The following is a 20,738-nucleotide window of genomic DNA, read 5'->3' on the forward strand; positions in this document are numbered from 1 at the left end:
ATAGTTCAGAGGGACAAACATGGGCGATAACGGGGCAGAGAGAAAGTACCATCAAACGGGGTCATTGTTCCAACTGGTAAAGTGAATTTGAGCACTGGAACAATTCACCAGCTCCAGTGCAGGGACCTAACAACGGGAATGGTCGAATCACTCCGCTCACCAGGCAAATCTTCACCTGAGTGAAAAGAGAAGCAGCTTCTGAATAAGGTGGGTGTGGGTGAAACTCAGAGGAATAAAACAGCAGGCAATGTAACAGTCCAGGGAACAGATAGAATTTCTGTGCACAATGAATGCTGGGACCGTTAATAAGACTGATGTACAGATGGGTTTTGCGATGGATGTGCATAGCTCCCTGAAAGTGGCAACACAATTGGTAGTGTGCTAACGGCGAGTTGAGGTGTGAGTATGTATTTTTTTTAAGTTGTGCTGTAACTGGATGAACGGTGCTTAAGAGACAATTTTAGTATTGTGCACAGATCTGGTAACCACATCACGAGAATGATGTGGAGGGTCTGGAGAGGGTGCAGACGAGTTTCAACACAAATACCAGAGGGAATAGGTTTAAGGTCAGAGGGTAAAGTTTTTAAAGGGGATTTAGGATGCATGTTTTCCACAGAGAGTGATTGGTGTCTGGAATGTGCTGCCGAGGGAGGGACTGGAAACAGATACTCAGCAGCGTCTGAGAGGCGTTTGAACTCATGAGTCAGCCGGGAATGGAGGGATATTCACCAGGTTCCTGAAGATGGGATTAGTTTAAATTGGCATCCTGTCCGCATACGCATGGTACACTCTACTATTTTATGTTCAATGACCAACTACAGATCTGAACTCCGCAATCGCCGCCTTCCTGGCAAAATGTGAGGATCACCAGCTGTTCCAGTTGACGAGATTCTACATGGAGCGACTGGAGCAGGCGATTGAGGAGGGTGTGGAGGGAGTCAGCTTCATGTTAATGGGCGAGGATCACTTCACCGGGCGAGAGTATCACGTAAGTGGAAGGGACATACACTGAGTGTAGATTCTACAGAATCAATCACAGACCGACAGAACCGGTGTAACGGCACCTCTGGGCTGTGAAAATCCTGCAATGCTTGCGGTCAACATCAAGAAAAGAGATTTCACCTGAGGAAACCCTGAACCTTCATTCACTAATACCAGCCTCTCTCCAGTTTTCTGACCACATTCATTTTTAGACAGGTTAGGATACAGACAATGACTGAGAGGTGAATTTAGTGATATGACACTTGACGGACATTGCAAGTGGACAGGGAACCTCTTTACACCACTCCGTTTGATAACACATCATGTTCCCAATGCTCGACCTTAATTGCTATTCACCAGTCTGTGTTCTTCTGATGACCCATGGGATTCCCACAAATCAAATATATAGTGACATATTTCTCAGCTCATTTCTCGAGTCTACCTTCAACCCCACCGTCAGTTGAACAGGCAGTACTGAATATTGTCTCTCTTTTCAATTGCTGGCCCTCTTGCAATTGATCAATATCCCAGCATGCCTCAGGGTTCTGTTACCATCTGTTCCTTGTGACTGTTCCATTTGGAGTTTGTAATTACCACAACATATACTGTTAACACTGGGAAATGCAACATTTGTATAACTGAAAATATTCCAAGAATCTACAGCTAACAGAGAATTACAAATAAACTGCTTTCCAATGGTCCTTGTGCTCCGGGAGTGCATTCACCTAACGCCACCTAGATTGAATTTTAATGAAGAGCCAGACACTATACCGAACACTACATTCCACATGAGGGAGCTGACAATTTCAGTCCAAACTTCTTACTCAACATTCCCACCAGCTGCTTTTGGTCTGTCACACATGCACAATAGTCCTGAATTTGCTGTCTGCTACTCACTGCCAGTTTCCAACTGTCGGCTGACACTGGACCCCACATGAAGCCTGGCAGTGAAGTGTGAACCTGTTGTGGTTTACCAGGGATTACCCCAGGGAAAATCAACAGTAACCCTGTCATAGCTTGATCTACCCATAGTCATCAAACTCTACAGTACAGCAACAAACTCTTCTGCCCATCTAGTCCACACCGACCTATTATCTGCTTAGTCCCATTGATCTGCACCCGGACTGGAGACGTCCATAACTCCCCCATTGAATGAACTTATCCAAATTGATCTTGAATGTTCAAAACGAATGTACATTGACTGATTCCGATGGCAGCATGTTCCACGCTCTCAGCAACCTCTGCGTGAACAAGTTCACCCTCATATTGCCTTTCACCTGTCATCGTTACCCCAAGATCTCTAATTCCAGTCCCACCCAACCTCAGTAGTAAATGCCTTTTCACACTTACTCTATCTATACCTTTCATAAGCCTGTATACCTCTGTCACATCTCTATTGGTCCTCCTACACTCTATTGAAATAACATCCTAGCCTATTCACACTCTCTCTATATCTCAGGTTCTCAAGTCCTGGCAACAATCTGTATTTTTTTGTGCACTCATTCAATCTTATTGATATCCTTCCGAGAGGTAGGTGCACACATTGCTTCAAATTAGTCTCTGCCACATCAGTTTCGACATAATATTCCAACTTCTGTATTCAATATTTTGATTTATGAAGGTCCATGTCCGAAAAGCTTTACAACGCCATCTACCTTCGACAACACTTTCAAGAAATTTTGGATCTGTATCACTTTGCAGGATCTCATCACACTTCCTGCTCTTGTCATTGGTACCAGCATGGACGACGACCTCTGACAGCTCATCCTATCCTTAAGAAAGTTTCAGAGTCGATACGAGATATAAATGACGTTGGCAAGACACCATCCAAAATTCCTGTTCTTGTAAATAGAATCTCCAGTCTGTTCTCCTAACCATTGAATTCCCCATCAGTGCAGCTCAGCACTTCTCATCCCTTCTGAGTCACAAAGCCAAACTCAGAGCCAGAGGCATAATCACCGTGGCTTTCCTCTGCTAGGCCATACCCCAAAACAGAAATCCGTACACCTGTTACAGAGGAGTTTCCCGCAGTGGCTGCCTGTTCCCTTCCTTCTCCTGACAGTCACCCAGTTCCCTGTGTCCTGCCCCTTGTGTATAGCTCCCTCCCTGTATAGCCTGTCAGTCAATCTCTCAGCCTAAAAAATGATCCTGAGTTCACCCAGCTCCAGCTCCAATTCCTTAGCACAGTCTGTATTAAGCTGCAGCTGGATGAAATTCCTGAAGGTGTAGTTATCTGAATTTCTCCTGTCTTGCCGCATCCTGTAGGAACAGCATCCCACTATCCTGCCTGGCTTTCCCACTGCTCTAACAGTGAAAAAGAGAAGGGAAATGTTACCCAAGATCTACCTAAAGCCTCCGCCTCTCCTCACTGAACCCTCTCTGACACAAAGCATCAATAACCTACTCTATCTCTGGCTCACTCACACTACGTCTGCTCTGTTTAAACCTTGCCAAGTGGATAAGTACCCCACAATCTGTGGCGTTCAGAAAGTCATCACTGGCCACGCTAACTTCTTTTAAATTCTTTTTCCTGCTACGAACAATTGCTGTCAGTGATCTGTGACGAGCAGAATGTGCTGGGTCAGTCCATGTTCAGGGTAGATTTGAACCCATCCCTCCACTCCTCAATATATTTCCCATTGTTCATTACAGAGCATGACTGACCTCGCGGAGAAGGGAAAGCGAGCGGGCGCTTCCAAACTCCTCTTGGATCTGGTGATGGAGAAGGGCTCCGGGGCCCGGAGGGTGATGTGGGAATCCTTTGTGAAACTACATCACCATTTACCGAAGTTGAGCAGAATATTGGAGGAAATACGGGAACGTGGTACGGTGAACAATACACTGTGCGTTACAGATGTAAATGCTGATGAATTTACAGTATTACACAGAACAGACTTCATGCAGGTTAATTTTTTTGAACAGGTGACGGCCAGTTCGCCTACATGGACACTGAGCGGGGATTATCTGAAGTGCCCGCGCATCTGAAAGGTAAGTGATGGAATGGAAATCTCAAAGTCTGTATTTCACACTGAGAGTCTGAATACGTCTCTTTAGAGGCCTGTTTAGAGACTGTCAGAGTCTGGGAGACAGGTTTTTGTTGTTATTTCACACTGAGAGTCTGAATACCTGTCTTTAGAGGCCTGTGTAGAGACTGTCAGAGTCTGGGAGACAGGTTTTTGTTGTTATTTCACACTGAGAGTCTGAATACCTGTCTTTAGAGGCCTGTGTAGAGACTGTCAGAGTCTGGGAGACAAGTTTTGTTGCTGTTGCTGGAGGACAGGAAGCAATCTGCATTTGTCACAACACCTTTTCTGTAGGGCCGAATATCTGGAGATTTGACAAAACTGAAGCCAAACTATTCCAATTGGAACATCCAACTCCAGCAAGGGAAATCTCACACCTCCGATCCAAAGTGGAGCCGAGATTTGTTGTTATTCCTCCATAAGAACATGACATGGAAGCAGAATTAGGCCATTCAGCCCATCAGTCTGCTCCGCCATTCCATCATGGCTGATTCCCCGATTCCACTCAACACCTTTTCGCCATATCCTTTGATGCCCTGACCGATCAGGAACTTCTGCCTTCATTACACCCATGGACTCGGCCTCCACTGTAGTCTGAGGCAGAGCCTTACAGACAGTCATTACTCTCTGGCTCAAAGAATCCTCCTTACCTGTTGTAAAGGATCGCCCCTCAATTTTGAGGCTCTGGCCCCTAGTTCTGGATGCACCTACCAGAGGAAACATCCTTTCCACATCCACCCTATCTGGTCCTTTCAACATTCTGCAGGTTTAAAAGAGATTCCCTTGCATTCCTTAAAATTCCAGTGAGTACAGGCCCAAAGTTGACAAATCACACCTCATATGTTACCCCCTTCATTCCCGGAATCATCATCTGGAATCTCCTTGGGACTCTCTCTAATGACCACACATCTTTTCAGAGGCAAAGCTGTTGACAACACTCCTGTAGTGCAGCCTGACTACAGTCTTGTAAAGGCTCAGCATTTATATTCGATTCTCTTTTTTGCTGCCTTTACCACAGACTCGACCTTTAAATTAATCTTCTGTGAGTTTTGCTCGAGGCTCCAAGGTCCCTCTGAAGTCGCTCTGCAGCTCTGATTCTTGGACCTTCTGCCCATTTAGATAATAGTCGGCTCCTTTCACCAAAATGCATTATCATACATTTCCAACACTGTATCCAATCTGCCACCTTTTTGCCCATTTTTCCAATTTGTCTCAGTCCTGTTGCAATCGCACTACCGACCCCTCCACCTATCTTCGTATCATCCGCAAACTTTGCCACAAATACATTCCTTCCATCATCTAAATCACTGACAAGAAATCTGAAAGTCAGCGGTCCCAATACTGATCCCTGCGGAACACCACCAGTCACTGGCAGCCAACCAGAAAAGGCTCTTTTTATTCCCACTCGCTGCCAGTATCTTTCCTGTGACGCCATAAATTTTTATCTGGTTAAGGAGACTCATGTGCGGCAGCTTATCAAATGCCTTCTGAAAATCCAGGTAAATGGCATCCACTGACTCCTTTGTCCACCCTGCTTCTTACTTCCACCGTGAAATCTAACAGAACCATTGCTAACTTATATTGTCATTAGTCTCAAGTACCTCGAAACCTCAACCTTAATAAGAGACTCCAACTCTTTCCCAGTCACTGAGGTTTGGCTAACTGGCCTATAATTTTCCTTCTTTTGCCTTCCTCCCTTCTTAAAGACTAGAGTGACAATTGCAATCTTCCAGTCCTCCGGGACCATGCCAGAATAAAGTGATTCTTCAAAGATCATGATCAATCCATCCGTCATCCCTTCAGCAACCTCTCTCAGATCTCTGGGATGCAGTCCATCTCGCCCAGGTGACTTTGCACCTTAAGAGCTTTCAGTATGCCAAGATGTTTTTCTTTTGTAATAGCAATGGCACTCACTCCTACTGCCTGTCACTCGCAGACTGCTAGTGTCTGGAACAGTGAAGATATATGCAGAGTGCACATTATCCAGTGTTCCAGCATGGACTCTCACCTCCCTTTTAATCTTTATATAACTGAAAGAAAAGTGTTTATTATCCTGCTTTATATTATTGGCTTTTCTGCCCTCATATTTCATCTTTTCCCTTCTTATCGCTTTTTTAGTTGACTATTGTTGTATGCCCTTTCCTCAGCTTTTATGCAATCCTTAACTTCCTTTGCCAACCATGGTTGCCTACACGTGTCACTTGAGAACTTCTTCCTCCGTGGGCCGTATCCATCCTGCAACTTGAGACCTATTCCCAGAAGCTTCAGCCATCTCCGCTAGTATCCTTCTCCAATCTACCTGGGAAAGCTTCTCTCTCGTGCCTCTGTAATTCGCTTTATTCCATTGCGATACTGATACTGTAAATTATGCTTCTCCTTCTCAAACTGTATTATAAATTCACTCATATTATGATCACTACCTCTTTATCGCTCTTTTACATTAAGCTCCCTCGTAAGATCAGGGCTATTACACAACACCCATTCAAAGATAGCCTTTCACTGAGTCCTCTCAAGCACAAGCTGCTCTAAAACGCTATCTCGTGGGAATTCAATAAATTCCCTCTCTTGCGATCTGATTCCAGACATTTGTTTGATTTTCTTATTCCCCGTGCACATTGAAGTCCTTTATTACAACTGTGTCATTGGCTTTAACACACGCCTTTTCCAACTCCCTTTGCAATCTCAACCCCACACATTCGCTATTTTCAGGCCAATATAGGATTCCTATGAAGTTTTTTTTTTAACTCTTACAGTTTCCTATCTCCACCCACAAAGCTTCAACATTCTCTAACCCTATGTCACCTCTTTATACAGATGTGATTCCACCTCGAACCAGCACAGCCACATCACCAATGCCTATGCCTTCCTGCCTGTCCTTTCCATAAGACGTAAATCTTTTAACGTTAAGCTCCCAGCTATGGTCTTCGTTCAGCCACGACTCAGTGATGCCGACAACATCATACTGACCAATCTCTAATTGCGCCAAAAGTTCGTCCACCTTATTCTGAATGTTGCGTGCATTTAAATACAATGCGTTTAGTCCTGCATCTGCCCCCTTTTGAATGTTGTGGATGTGGTACAATTGAACAGTTTGCTCTGTCTGTATTTGAACCCAGTCATTGGCTTGTCCTTCCTTACATTCATGTTAAACCCATCATCTACTTGTAAAACTGCTGGTTCATCCACAGCTCTATCGTCCTAGTTCCAGTCCCCCGGCCAAAACACTCCCAACAGCTCCAGTAAATCTGCCCGCAAGAATATTGGTCCTCATCGTCCTAGTTCCAGTCCCCCGGCCAAAACACTCCCAACAGCTCCACTAAATCTGCCCGCAAGAATATTGGTCCTCATCGTCCTAGTTCCAGTCCCCCGGCCAAAACACTCCCAACAGCTCCAGTAAATCTGCCCGCAAGAATATTGGTCCCCATCGTCCTAGTTCCAGTCCCCCGGCCAAAACACTCCCACCAGCTCCAGTAAATCTGCCCGCAAGAATATTGGTCCTCATCGTCCTAGTTCCAGTCCCCCGGCCAAAACACTCCCAACAGCTCCAGTAAATCTGCCCGGAAGAATATTGGTCCTCATCGTCCTAGTTCCAGTCCCCCGGCCAAAACACTCCCAACAGCTCCAGTAAATCTGCCCGCAAGAATATTGGTCCTCATCGTCCTAGTTCCAGTCCCCCGGCCAAAACACTCCCAACAGCTCCAGTAAATCTGCCCGGAAGAATATTGGTCCTCATCATCCTAGTTCCAGTCCCCCGGCCAAAACACTCCCAACAGCTCCAGTAAATCTGCCCGGAAGAATATTGGTCCTCATCGTCCTAGTTCCAGTCCCCCGGCCAAAACACTCCCAACAGCTCCAGTAAATCTGCCCGGAAGAATATTGGTCCTCATCGTCCTAGTTCCAGTCCCCCGGCCAAAACACTCCCAACAGCTCCAGTAAATCTGCCCGCAAGAATATTGGTCCTCATCGTCCTAGTTCCAGTCCCCCGGCCAAAACACTCCCAACAGCTCCAGTAAATCTGCCCGCAAGAATATTGGTCCTCATCGTCCTAGTTCCAGTCCCCCAGCCAAAACACTCCCAACAGCTCCAGTAAATCTGCCCGCAAGAATATTGGTCCTCATCGGATTCACGTGCAACCCGTGCCTTTTGTACAGGTCCTACCTACCCCGGAAGTGGTCCCAAATATCCAGAAATCTGAATTCCTGCCCCCTGCTCCAAATGCTCCGCCACACATTTCTCTGCCACCTCATTCTATTCCTATTGCCACTGTCGGGTGGCACAGGCAGCAATCCTGGGATCACTACTTTTGAGGTCCTGCTCCTCAGCTTTTTTCCTAACCCCCTGTGTTCGGTTTTCCAGATCTCCTCCCTTTGCTTTTCCTATGTCGTTGTTACCAATGTTTGCCACGACTTCTGACTGCTCAACCTCCCTTCTCAGGATATTGTGAACGCGTCCAGAAACATTTCGGACAATGGCACCTGAGAGGCAAAGTACCATCAGTGTCCACAGAATCGCCTACCTGCCCTCCTGACTTTAGAGTTCCCTATTCCCGCTGCCATCCTCTTCAGCTTCCTGCTCTTCCGCACATCATCGGGGAATTGCCTGAGTTCATGGACCAGCTCCTCGGAGAATCAGAGACTGTAGACCAGTGCAGGGTATGTTACATCGTGACTGGCTCAGCCTGGAAAAGGAAACTGAAATTCTGTTCCTTTTCTGTGGCTCAGTACTGACAGCTTCATCCTAAAGGAGTGTCAAGAACATGGGATCCATTGTGAGAAATGTAAAAGTCAGTAGAGCAAGTAAATGCCCCCCTCACCCCCCACTGTTACCCTCTGCAGGGTTGCACAGTTCAGCAGAAGCTGAGCAGTGAAAGCAGTGAAACCACCCGCTCCACGCAACACTCTCCTCTCCAGAATCACGTGTGCACTTGGTGCTCGCTGGAACACCGGGGAATCTGCAAACTACCAACAGAGGGGAGAGTGGAGCCTTTAACAGCGAATCTGAATAAGATCAGAAAAGTTTTTGGGCCGTCGTTCACTTTCAGACACAATTATCTCTGATCACCCGATTTCACCCAAACAGTGTCTTTAACAAGTATTTTTTTATTAAAGAAAATATGTCGTGAGCTCCATGTTCATCAGATCAGGCATTGACAACCTATTTCTGTCCGTCATAAGATGTTCGAAGGAAACACATGGAGACTCTGCGGACACAGACTGAAACACTGAGAGTGAACACGATCCTGATGAGGGAGAAGGTGAAGGTTTTCCAGCTGGTTGATCGATACGCTGAGCTCACGGTCATTTCTACTGTTCGAGATCGGAGACTGGTGGAACATGAGCTGCTGGCAAGAGGCAGAGACCACGAGGAGTGGAGAGAAAAAGATCTCCGTGGTAAGCTGGAAAAAATCCGGACTGATCAGTTATTCAAGAAGAGCTTTGTTCAAAAATTGAAAAGATCTGTCTTTAGAAACAAATCCGGGATGTCTGCAGCAGTGGCCGGAGTCCCAGGGATTGGGAAAACAACAATGGTACAAAAGATTGTTTATGACTGGGCCACGGGGAAGATATACCAACAATTCCAGTTTGTCTTCAGTTTCAAATTCCGGGATTTAAACTCCATTAACTGCAGAATAAACCTGAAAGAACTGATTCTGCATCAGTATCCTTACTTTGGGAATATTCTGGGAAAGGTCTGGAAACACACAGAGGGACTGCTGTTCATATTTGACGGATTGGATGAATTCAAGGACAAAATTAACTTTGTTGATGGTCGGAGAGACACAGAATCACAGTACACAGATCCTGAATTCAAGTGCAACGTGTCTGACATTGTGTACAGTTTAATCCAGGGCAAGCTGCTCCCAGGGTGTTCAGTCCTGGTGACAACCCGTCCCACTGCGTTACATTTATTGGAAAAGGCAGACATCAGTGTCTGGGCTGAAATCCTGGGATTTGTTGGTGAAGAACGGAAGGAATATTTCATCAAGTATTTTGAAGATCGGACGGTGGCAGAAGCTGTTTTCAAACACGTGAAGGAGAACGAGATCCTGTACACCATGACCTACAACCCCTCCTACTGCTGGATCCTCACTCTGGCACTGGGCCCCTTCTTCACACAAAGAGTCAGGGACCCACAGCGAGTTCCCAAAACCATCACCCAACTGTACTCCTACTATATTTACAACATCTTGAAAAACCACGGCCGTGAGATTGAGAGCCCCCGTGATGTGTTACTCAGGGTTGGTCAGATGGCCTACAGAGGAGTGTCTGAGAAGAAGATTGTGTTTACACATGGAGATTTGATCAACTACAATCTGCAGCCTTCCCAGTTCCTGTCCGGATTCCTGATGGAGCTTTTGGAGAGAGAGGATTCTGCCCAGAGTGTGGTGTACACATTCCCACACCTCACCATCCAAGAGTTTGTAGCTGCAGTCGCACAATTCCTGAATCCACATCCCAGGGATATCCTGAAGTTCCTCACTAAAGCCCACAACACGACAGATGGGCGATTTGAGGTATTTCTCCGTTTTGTTGCTGGTCTCTCCTCCCCAATGACAGCTCGGGGCCTGGAGGAGTTTCTGGGTCCATTTCCTCATCAAACAACCTGCCGGGTGATTGACTGGGTGAAGGAGGAGGTTATACGCCAGAGTGGAAACACGAGGAATGAAGCTGGTAAAAGGAGCCTCCTGAACACATTGCACTACCTGTTTGAGTCTCAGAATCGTGGCCAGGCTCAGGCCACACTGGGATCTGTGGAAACACTTTCATTCAGTGGAATGACACTGACCCCGATTGACTGCGCGGTCCTGTCTCATGTGATCGGACTCTGTGATACAATAAAATACCTTGACCTGGAGAACTGCCACATTCAGTGTGAAGGAATCCAACGGCTGGGACCCGGGCTGCACAAGTGCCAGGAGTTGAGGAAACTTGATTTATCTCTCACTCTGAACTGTGAAACTGTTCCATTGTGTTGTTTCAATGGAAAGGAATTTCGGTAAATTTGTAGTAAATCAGATTGTGAAGAATTATGACAAATGCCCAGGGGATCGGTCAGTAATTCCCCAAGGACTGGAGGGTTCTTTGGTTCCTTGTGAAGGGATGTTGGAGACTTCATCAGATCAGTGAACAACGACCATTGGTTTAATGGTAGAAAAATCACAGGAATGGCCGTGTTTCTCGCTGCCTGTGACCCGTCCATTGACAATGTTCCTTCTCACTGTTACTGACACCCAGACCGACACTGACTGCAGCAGGTGGGTCAGAGATTCACACCCACTTCCCGGTGAGGGACAAGAGACTGTCAGCAGACTGTCCCAGTGAGAAGGAAAGAAATACCATTGTGAGATTGTCCTCCCCTGCCCTTCCCCATGCGTGACTTTGCTCACTTCCAGATACGCAAAGAGCGAGGGCGCATCTCCTCTGGGGCTCTGTTCAGACCCAACACACACATACAAAAAATTTCTGCATCCTCTCGTCTTGTAGGATTATCATTTACCCTTGGAATCCTCCCGTGGGACCTCTCATCCCAATCCCCCTTCCATTCTTTGGAATCTTGCACACACCCCCATTCCTCCTGTAGGCTCTCTATTACTCTTTCCTCATCCTCCTGTGGGATGTCTTTTCCACACAACCCAGACACCCCCCCGCCTTCCTGTAAGATCTCTTCTCCCCATCCCCCTTTCATCCTGTGGAATCTCTCTTCCCCATCCCCCTTCCCCGTGTGGGATCTCTCTTCCCCATCCCCTTCCTCCTGTGTGATCCCTTCCTCCTTTGGGTTCTCTCTTCCCCATCCCTCCTCCTCCTGTGGGATCTCACTTCCCCATCCCCTTCCTCCTTTGTGATCTCTCTTTCCCATCCCCATTTCGCCTGTGGGAACTCTCCTCCCCATAGAATCATAAAATCATAGACCACTACAGCACAGAAAACAAGCCATTCAGTCCTTCTAGTCTGTACCAAAACCTTATTCCGCTAGTCCCATTGACCTGCACCCAGTCCATAACCCTCCAGTCCTCTCCCATCCATGTATCTATCCAATTTATTCTTAAAGCTTAAGAGTGTCCATATTTTCCAAATCAGATGGCAGCTCGTTCCACACTCTCACCACCCTCTGAGTGAAGAAGTTCCTCCTAATGCTCCCCCTAAACCTTTCCCCTTTCACACTGAAGCCATGTCTTCTTATTTGTATCTCTCCTAATCTATGCCTATTCGCATTTACCCTGTCTATACCCTCATAATTTTGTAAACCTCTATCAAATCTCCCCTCATTCTTCTACGCTCCAAGGAATAAAGTCCTAACCTGTTCAATCTTTCCTTGTAACTCAACTCCTGCACACCCAGCAACATCCTAGTAAGTCTTCTCTGCACTTTTTCAAACTTACTGATATCCTTCCTACAGTTCGGTGATCAGAGCTGCACACAATACTCCAAATTTGGCCTCACCAATGCCTTATACAACCTCACCATAATATTCCAACTCCTATACTCAGTACTTTGATTTATGAATGCCAGGATGCCAAAAGCCTTTTTTACAACCCTGTCCACCTGTGACGCCACTTTCAGGGACTTATGTATCTGAACCCCCAGATCCCTCTATTTCTCCACACTCTTCAGTGCCCTACCGTTATTGTGTATGTCGTACCTTGATTTGTCCTTCCAAAATGGAACACCTCACACTTGTCTGCATTAAATTCCATCTGCCATTTCCTGGCCCATTTTTCCAGTTGGTCCAGATCCCTCTGCAAGCTTTGAAAGCCATCCTCGCTGTCCACAACGCCTCTATCTTAGTGTCATCCACAAACCTGCTGATCCAATTTATCACATTATCGTCTAGATCATTGATATAGACAACAAACAACAATGGTCACAGCACAGATCCCTGAGGCATACCACTAGTCACAGGCCTCCGTCTGAGAAGCAATCATCCACTACCACTCTCTGTCTTCTCCCACACAGCCAATTCGAATCCAGTTTACAACCTCTCCATGGATACCTAGTGTCTGAACTTTCTGAACTAACCTCTTACGTGGGACCTTGTCAAAGGCCTTACTAAAGTTCATGCAGACAACATCCACAGCCTTTCCTTCATATGCATTCTTGGTAACCTCCTCGAAAAACACTACAAGCTTCATTAAACATGATCTACCACACACAAAGACATGTTGACTATCTTTAATCAGCCCTTGGTTGTCCAAATCCTTGTATATCCGATCTCTCAGAACACCTTCTGATAATTTACCTACTACTGATGTCAGGCTCACTGGCCTGTAATTACCTGGTGTACTTTTGGAGCCTTTTTCAAACAACGGAACTACATGAACTACCCTCCAATCCTCCGGCACCGCACCCGTGGCTGAGGACATTTTAAATATTTCTGCCAGGGCCCCTGCAATTTCTACACTAGTCTCTCTCAAGGTCCGAGAAAAAATCATGTCAGGCCCGGGGGATTTATCTACCTGTATTCACTGTAAGGCAGCAAGCAACACCTCCTCTTTAATCTCTATATGTTCCATGACACTACTGTTTGTTTGCCTTAATTCCATATCCGCTATGCCAGTTTCCTGAGTAAACACTGACGCAAAAAAACTGTTTAAGATCTCCCCCATCTCGTGAGGCTCCACACATAGACGACCACTCTGATCTTCTAGGGGACCAATTTTGTCCTTTACTATCCTTTTACTCTCAATATACTTGTAGAAACCCTTTGGGTTTACCTTCACATTATCTGCCAAAGCAACCTCATGTCTTCTTTTTGCCTTCCTGATTTCCTTCTTTAGTATTCGCTTACATTTTCTATACTCTTCAAGTACCTCATTTCTTCCTTGTTGCCTATACCTGCTAAACACCTACTTAACCAGATCACCAATATCACTTGTAAACCAAGGTTCCCTATGCCTGTTAACTTTGCCTTTAATCCTGGCAGGAACATGCAAACTCTGCACTCTCAAAATTTCACCCTTGAAGGTGTTCCACTTACTAAACACATCCCTGCCAGAAAACAACTTAACCCAATCCACACTTCCCATATCCTCCCTCTTTTCCACAAAATCGGTCGTTCTCCAATTCAGAACCTTAACTGGTGGATGAGTCCTATCCTTATCCATAATTATCTTGAAACTAATGACATTATGGTCACTGGACCCAAAATGTTCAGCTACATATACTTCTGTCACCTGACCTGTCTGGTTCCCTAATAGGGGATCAGGTACTGCACCCTCTCTCGTTGGTACCTCAATATATTGATTTAGAAAACTTTACTGAACACATTTGACAAACTCCACGCCATCTAACCCTTTCTCAGAGTGGGCGTCCCCGTCAATATGTGGAAAGTTAAAATCCCCTACGATTACAACTTTCTGTTTCTTACTTTGGTCTGCTATCTCTCTACAGATTTGCTCCTCCAATTCTCTCTGCCTATTGGGCGGTCTATAATACAACCCTATTCGTGTGGTCGCACCTTTCCCGTTCCTCAGCTCCACCCATATGGCCTCTGTAGACGAGTCCTCCGGGCTGTCCCATCTACGCACAGCTGTGATATTCTCCCTGACTGGTAATGCCACTTCTCCCCCTTTCATCCCTCCGCCCTATCACCTCTGAAACAACGGAAACCCAGAACCCAGTCCTGCCCCTCCTGCAAACCAAGTCTTACGAATAGCAATAATGTCGATATCATTATCGTGCCAATCCACGCACTAAACTCATCTGTCTTACCTACAATACTCCTTGCATTGAAATAGATGCACCTGAGAACATTTCTATCACGTACAAACCATTGATATCTGTCTATACAGGCAGTCCTCGCATGACCCTTATCCTCCTCCAGCTCACTATCTGCTCTAACACTCTGCCCCCTCCCCCTGCAACCTTGTTTAAAACCCCCGGAGCAGAACTTGCTAACCTACCGGCAAGGATGTTAGTCCCCTCCAGTTCAGGTGCAAACTGCCCAATTCAAACTGGTCCCACCTCCCCTGGAAGAAAGCCCAATTGTCCAGAAACATGAACCCGTCCCTCATGCACCATCCCCTCAGCCACGTATTTAGCTGCATTATCTTCCTATTTCTAGCCTCACTAGCACGTGGCATGGGTAGCAATCCACCTGTGAGATCTCACTTTTCCATCCCCCTTTCATCCTCTGGGCTCTCTGTTCCCACTCCACCTTCCTGCTGTTGGATCTCTCCTCAGCATCCCCCTTCCTCGTGTGGGATCTCTATCCCCCATCCCCCTTCCTTCTGTTGGATCTCTATTCCCCATCCCCCTTCCTCCTGTTGGATCTCTCTTCCCCATCCCGCTTCCTTCTGTGGGATCTCTCATCCCCATCCCCCTTCCTGCCGTGGGATCCCTCTTCCCCATCCCACTTCCTTCTGTGGGATCTCCCTTCCCCATCCCCCTTCCTGCTGTGGGATCTCTCTTCCCCATCCCCTTTCACCCTGCGAGTTCTCTATTCCCCTTCCCACATCCTCCTGTGGGACATCCCTTCCCCATCTCCCTCCTGTGAGATCTCTCTTCCCCATCCCCTTTCCACCGGTGGGGTCTCTCTTCCCCATCCCCCTTCCTCCTGTGGTATCTCTCTTTCCCATCCCCCTTCCTCCAGTGGGATCGCTTTTCCCCATCCCCCTTCCTCCTGTGGGATCTCTCTTCCCCATCCCCCTTCCTCCTGTGGGATCTCTCTTCCCCATACCCCTTCCTCCTGTGGGATCTCTCTTCCCCATCCCCCTTCCTCCGGTGGGATCTCTCTTCCCCATCCCCCTTCCTCCGGTGGGATCGCTTTTCCCCATCCCCTTCCACCTGTGGGATCTCTCTTCCCCATCCCCCTTCCTCCTGTGGGATCTCCCTTCCCCATCACGCTTCCTCCTATGCGATCTCTCTACCCCATCCCCCTTCCCCCCTGCGAGTTCTCTCTTCCGCAACCCCTTCCTCCTGTGGGGTCACTCTTCCCCATCCCCCTTCCTCCTGTGGGGTCACTCTTCCCCATCCCCCTTCCTCCTGTGGGGTCTCTCTTCCCCATCCCCCTTCCTGCGGTGGGATCGCTTTTCCCCATCCCCCTTCCTCCTGTGGGATCTCTCTTCCCCATCCCCCTTCCTCCTGTGGGATCTCTCTTCCCCATCCCCCTTCCTCCTGTGGGATCTCTCTTCCCCATCCCCCTTCCTCCGGTGGGATCACTCTTCCCCATCCCCCTTCCTCTGGTGGGATCGCTTTTCCCCATCCCCCTTCCTCCCGTGGGGTCTCTCTTCCCCATCCCCCTTCCTCCTGTGGGATCTCTCTTCCCCATCCCCCTTCCTCCGGTGGGATCGCTTTTCCCCATCCCCCTTCCTCCTGTGGGGTCTCTCTTCCCCATCCCCCTTCCTGCTGTGGGATCTCTCTTCCCCATCCCCTTTTACCCTGCGAGTTCTCTCTTCCCCTTCCCACATCCTCCTGTGGGACATCCCTTCCCCATCTCACTCCTGTGAGATCATCTCTTCCCCATCCCCCTTCCTCCAGTGGGATCTCTCTTCCCCATCCCCTTTGCTCCGGTGGGGTCTCTCTTCCCCATCCCCCTTCCTCCTGTGGGGTCTCTCTTCCCCATCCCCCTTCCTCCTGTGGGATCTCTCTTCCCCATCCCCCTTCCTCCAGTGGGATCGCTTTTCCCCATCCCACTTCCTCCTGTGGGGTCTCTCTTCCCCATCCCCCTTCCTCCTGTGGGATCTCTCTTCCCCATCCCCCTTCGTCCTGTGGGATCTCTCTTCCCCATCCCCCTTCGTCCTGTGGGATCTCTCTTCCCCATCCCCCTTCCTCCTGTGGGATCTCTCTTCCCCATCCCCCTTCCTCCTGTGTGGTCTCTCTTCCGCTTCCCCCTTCCTCCTGTGGGATCTCTCTTCCCCATCCCCTTTCACCCTGCGAGTTCTCTCTTCCCCTTCCCACATCCTCCTGTGGGATCTCTCTTCCCCATCCCCCTTCCTGCTGTGGGATCTCTCTTCCCCATCCCCTTTCACCCTGCGAGTTCTCTCTTCCCCTTCCCACATCCTCCTGTGGGACATCATTTCCCCATCTCACTCCTGTGAGATCTCTCTTCCCCATCCCCCTTACTCCTGTGGGGTCTCTCATCCCCATCCCCTTTCCTCCGGTGGGGTCGCTCTTCCCCATCCCCCTTCCTCCCGTGGGCTCGCTTTTCCCCATCCCCCTTCCTCCCGTGGGGTCTCTCTTCCCCATCCCACTTCCTCCTGTGGGGTCTCTCTTCCCCATCCCCCTTCCTCCTGTGGGATCTCTCTTCCCCATCCGCCTTCCTCCGGTGGGATCGCTTTTCCCCATCCCCCTTCCTCCTGTGTTGTATCTCTTCCCCATCCCCCTTCATCCTGTGAGGTCTCTCTTCCCCATCCCCCTTCCTCCTGTGGGATATCTCTTCCCCATCCCCCTTCCTCCGGTGGGATCGCTTTTCTCCATCCCCTTCCTCCTGTGGGAGCTCTCTTCCCCATCCCCCTTCCTCCTGTGGGAGCTCTCTTCCCCATCCCCTTCCTCCTGTGGGATACCTCTTCCCCATCCCCCTTCCTCCTGTGGGGTCTCTCTTCCCCATCCCCCTTCCTCCTGTGGGACATCCCTTCCCCATCTCCCTCCTGTGAGATCTCTCTTCCCCATCCCCCTTACTCCTGTGGGGTCTCTCTTCCCCATCCCCTTTCCTCCGGTGGGGTCTCTATTCCCCATCCCCCTTCCTCCTGTGGGATCTCTCTTCCCCATCCCCCTTCCTCCAGTGGGATAGCTTTTCCCCATCCCCCTTCCTCCTGTAGGGTCTCTCTTCCCCATCCACCTTCCTCCTGTGGGATCTCTCTTCCCCATCTCCCTTCCTGCGGTGGGATCACTTTTCCCCATCCCCCTTCCTCCTGTGGGGTCTCTCTTCCCCATCCCCCTTCCTCCTGTGGGATCACTTTTCCCCATCCCCCTTCCTCCTGTGGGATCTCTCTTCCCCATCCCCCTTCCTCCTGTGGGATCTCTCTTCCCCATCCCCCTTCCTCCGGTGGGATCACTCTTCCCCATCCCCCTTCCTCTGGTGGGATCGCTTTTCCCCATCCCCCTTCCTCCCGTGGGGTCTCTCATCCCCATCCCCCTTCCTCCTGTGGGATCTCTCTTCCCCATCCCACTTCCTCCTGTGGGATCTCTCTTCCCCATCCCCCTTCCTCCTGTGGGATCTCTCTTCCCCATCCCCCTTCCTCCGATGGGATCGCTTTTCCCCATCCCCTTCCTCCTGTGGGATCGGTTTTCCCCATCCCCCTTCCTCCTGTGGGGTCTCTCTTCCCCATCCCCCTTCCTGCTGTGGGATCTCTCTTCCCCATCCCCTTTTACCCTGCGAGTTCTCTCTTCCCCTTCCCACATCCTCCTGTGGGACATCCCTTCCCCATCTCACTCCTGTGAGATCTCTCTTCCCCATCCCCCTTACTACTGTGGGGACTCTCTTCCCCATCCCCTTTGCTCCGGTGGGGTCACTCTTCCCCATCCCCCTTCCTCCTGTGGGGTCTCTCTTCCCCATTCCACTTCCTCCTGTGGGATCTCTCTTCCCCATCCCCCTTCCTCCAGTGGGATCTCTCTTCCCCATCACCCTTCCTCCAGTGGGATCGCTTTTCCCCATCCCCCTTCCTCCTGTGGGGTCTCTCTTCCCCATCCACCTTCCTCCTGTGGGATCTCTCTTCCCCATCCCCCTTCCTCCTGTGGGATCTCTCTTCCCCATCCCCCTTCATCCTGTGGGATCTCTCTTCCCCATCCCCCGTCGTCCTGTGGGATCTCTCTTCCCCATCCCCCTTCCTCCTGTGGGATCTCTCTTCCCCATCCCCCTTCCTCCGGTGGGATCGCTTTTCCCCATCCCCCTTCCTCCTGTGTGGTCTCTCTTCCGCTTCCCCCCTTCCTCCTGTGGGATCTCTCTTCCCCATCCCCCTTCATCCGGTGGGATCACTTTTCCCCATCCCCCTTCCTACTGTGGAGTCTCTCTTCCCCATCCCCCTACCTCCTGTGGGATCTCTCTTCCCCATCCCCCTTCCTCCTGTGGGATCTCTCTTCCCCATCCCCCTTCCTCCTGTGGGATCACTCTTCCCCAACCCCCTTCCTCCGGTGGGATCGCTTTTCCCCATCCCCTTCCTCCTGTGGGATCGCTTTTCCCCATCCCCCTTCCTCCTGAGGGATCTCTCTTCCCCATCCCCCTTCCTCCTGTGGGATCTCTCTTCCCCATCCCCCTTCCTCCTGTGGGATCTCTCTTCCCCAACCCCCTTCCTCGGGTGGGATCGCTTTTCCCCATCCCCTTCCTCCTGTGGGATCGCTTTTCCCCATCCCCCTTCCTCCTGAGGGATCTCCCTTCCCCATCCCCCTTCCTGTTGTGGGATCTCTCTTCCCCATCCCCTTTCACCCTGCGAGTTCTCTCTTCCCCTTGCCACATCCTCCTGTGGGACATCCTTTCCCCATCTCACTCCTGTGAGATCTCTCTTCCCCATCCCCCTTACTCCTGTGGGGTCTCTCATCCCCATCCCCTTTACTCCGGTGGGGTCGCTCTTCCCCATCCCCCTTCCTCCCGTGGGCTCGCTTTTCCCCATCCCCCTTCCTCCCGTGGGGACTCTCTTCCCCATCCCCCTTCCTCCTGTGGGGTCTCTCTTCCCCATCCCCCTTCCTCCTGTGGGATCTCTTTTCCCCATCCCCCTTCCTCCGGTGGGATCGCTTTTCCCCATCCCCCTTCCTCCTGTGGGGTCTCTCTTCCCCATCCCCCTTCCTCCTGTGGGGTTTCTCTTCCCCATCCCCCTTCCTCCGGTGGGATCGCTTTTCCCCATCCCCCTTCCTCCTGTGTTGTATCTCTTCCCCATCCCCCTTCATCCTGTGAGGTCTCTCTTCCCCATCCCCCTTCCTCCTGTGGGATATCTCTTCCCCATCCCCCTTCCTCCGGTGGGATCGCTTTTCCCCATCCCCTTCCTCCTGTGGGAGCTCTCTTCCCCATCCGCCTTCCTCCTGTGGGAGCTCTCTTCCCCATCCCGTTCCTCCTGAGGGATATCTCTTCCCCATCCCCCTTCCTCCGGTGGGATCGCTTTTCCCCATCCCCTTCCTCCTGTGGGAGCTCTCTTCCCCATCCCCCTTCCTCCTGTGGGAGCTCCCTTCCCCATCCCCCTTCCTCCGGTGGGATTGCTTTTCCCCATCCCCCTTCCTCCTGTGGGTTCTCTCTTCCCCATCCCCCTTCCTCCTGTGGGACATCCCTTCCCCATCTCCCTCCTGTGAGATCTCTCTTCCCCATCCCCCTTACTCCTGTGGGGTCTCTCTTCCCCATCCCCTTTCCTCCGGTGGGGTCTCTCTTCCCCATCCCCCTTCCTCCTGTGGGATCTCTCTTCCCCATCCCCCTTCCTCCAGTGGGATAGCTTTTCCCCATCCCCCTTCCTCCTGTGGTGTGTCTCTTCCCCATCCCCCTTCCTCCTGTGGGATCTCTCTTCCCCATCCCCCTTCCTGCGGTGGGATCACTTTTCCCCATCCCCCTTCCTCCTGTGGGGTCTCTCTTCCCCATCCCCCTTCCTCCTGTGGGATCTCTCTTCCCCATCCCCCTTCCTCCTGTGGGATCTCTCTTCCCCATCCCCCTTCCTCCTGTGGGATCTCTCTTCCCCATCCCCCTTCCTCCGGTGGGATCACTCTTCCCCATCCCCCTTCCTCTGGTGGGATCGCTTTTCCCCATCCCCCTTCCTCCCGTGGGGTCTCTCTTCCCCATCCCCCTTCCTCCTGTGGGATCTCTCTTTCCCATCCCACTTCC

At 50.0% G+C, this 20,738-nt stretch overlaps 1 protein-coding gene across 1 annotated transcript in view; it reads left to right on the forward strand.

Moving 5' to 3' along the window:
* LOC140721534 (NACHT, LRR and PYD domains-containing protein 3-like) overlaps positions 1–20,738 on the forward strand; it is a 117,827-nt gene that overhangs the window by 15,852 nt on the left and 81,237 nt on the right. Inside the window, exons 4-7 of the mRNA XM_073036347.1 lie at positions 822–988; positions 3,634–3,805; positions 3,904–3,969; positions 9,179–10,957. Coding sequence (XP_072892448.1) covers positions 822–988; positions 3,634–3,805; positions 3,904–3,969; positions 9,179–10,957 — 2,184 coding nt within the window. The remainder of the gene's footprint in view (positions 1–821; positions 989–3,633; positions 3,806–3,903; positions 3,970–9,178; positions 10,958–20,738) is intronic.

The sequence above is a fragment of the Hemitrygon akajei genome, unplaced genomic scaffold (genome assembly GCF_048418815.1).
Source record: "Hemitrygon akajei unplaced genomic scaffold, sHemAka1.3 Scf000057, whole genome shotgun sequence".
Classification (NCBI taxonomy): domain Eukaryota; kingdom Metazoa; phylum Chordata; class Chondrichthyes; order Myliobatiformes; family Dasyatidae; genus Hemitrygon; species Hemitrygon akajei.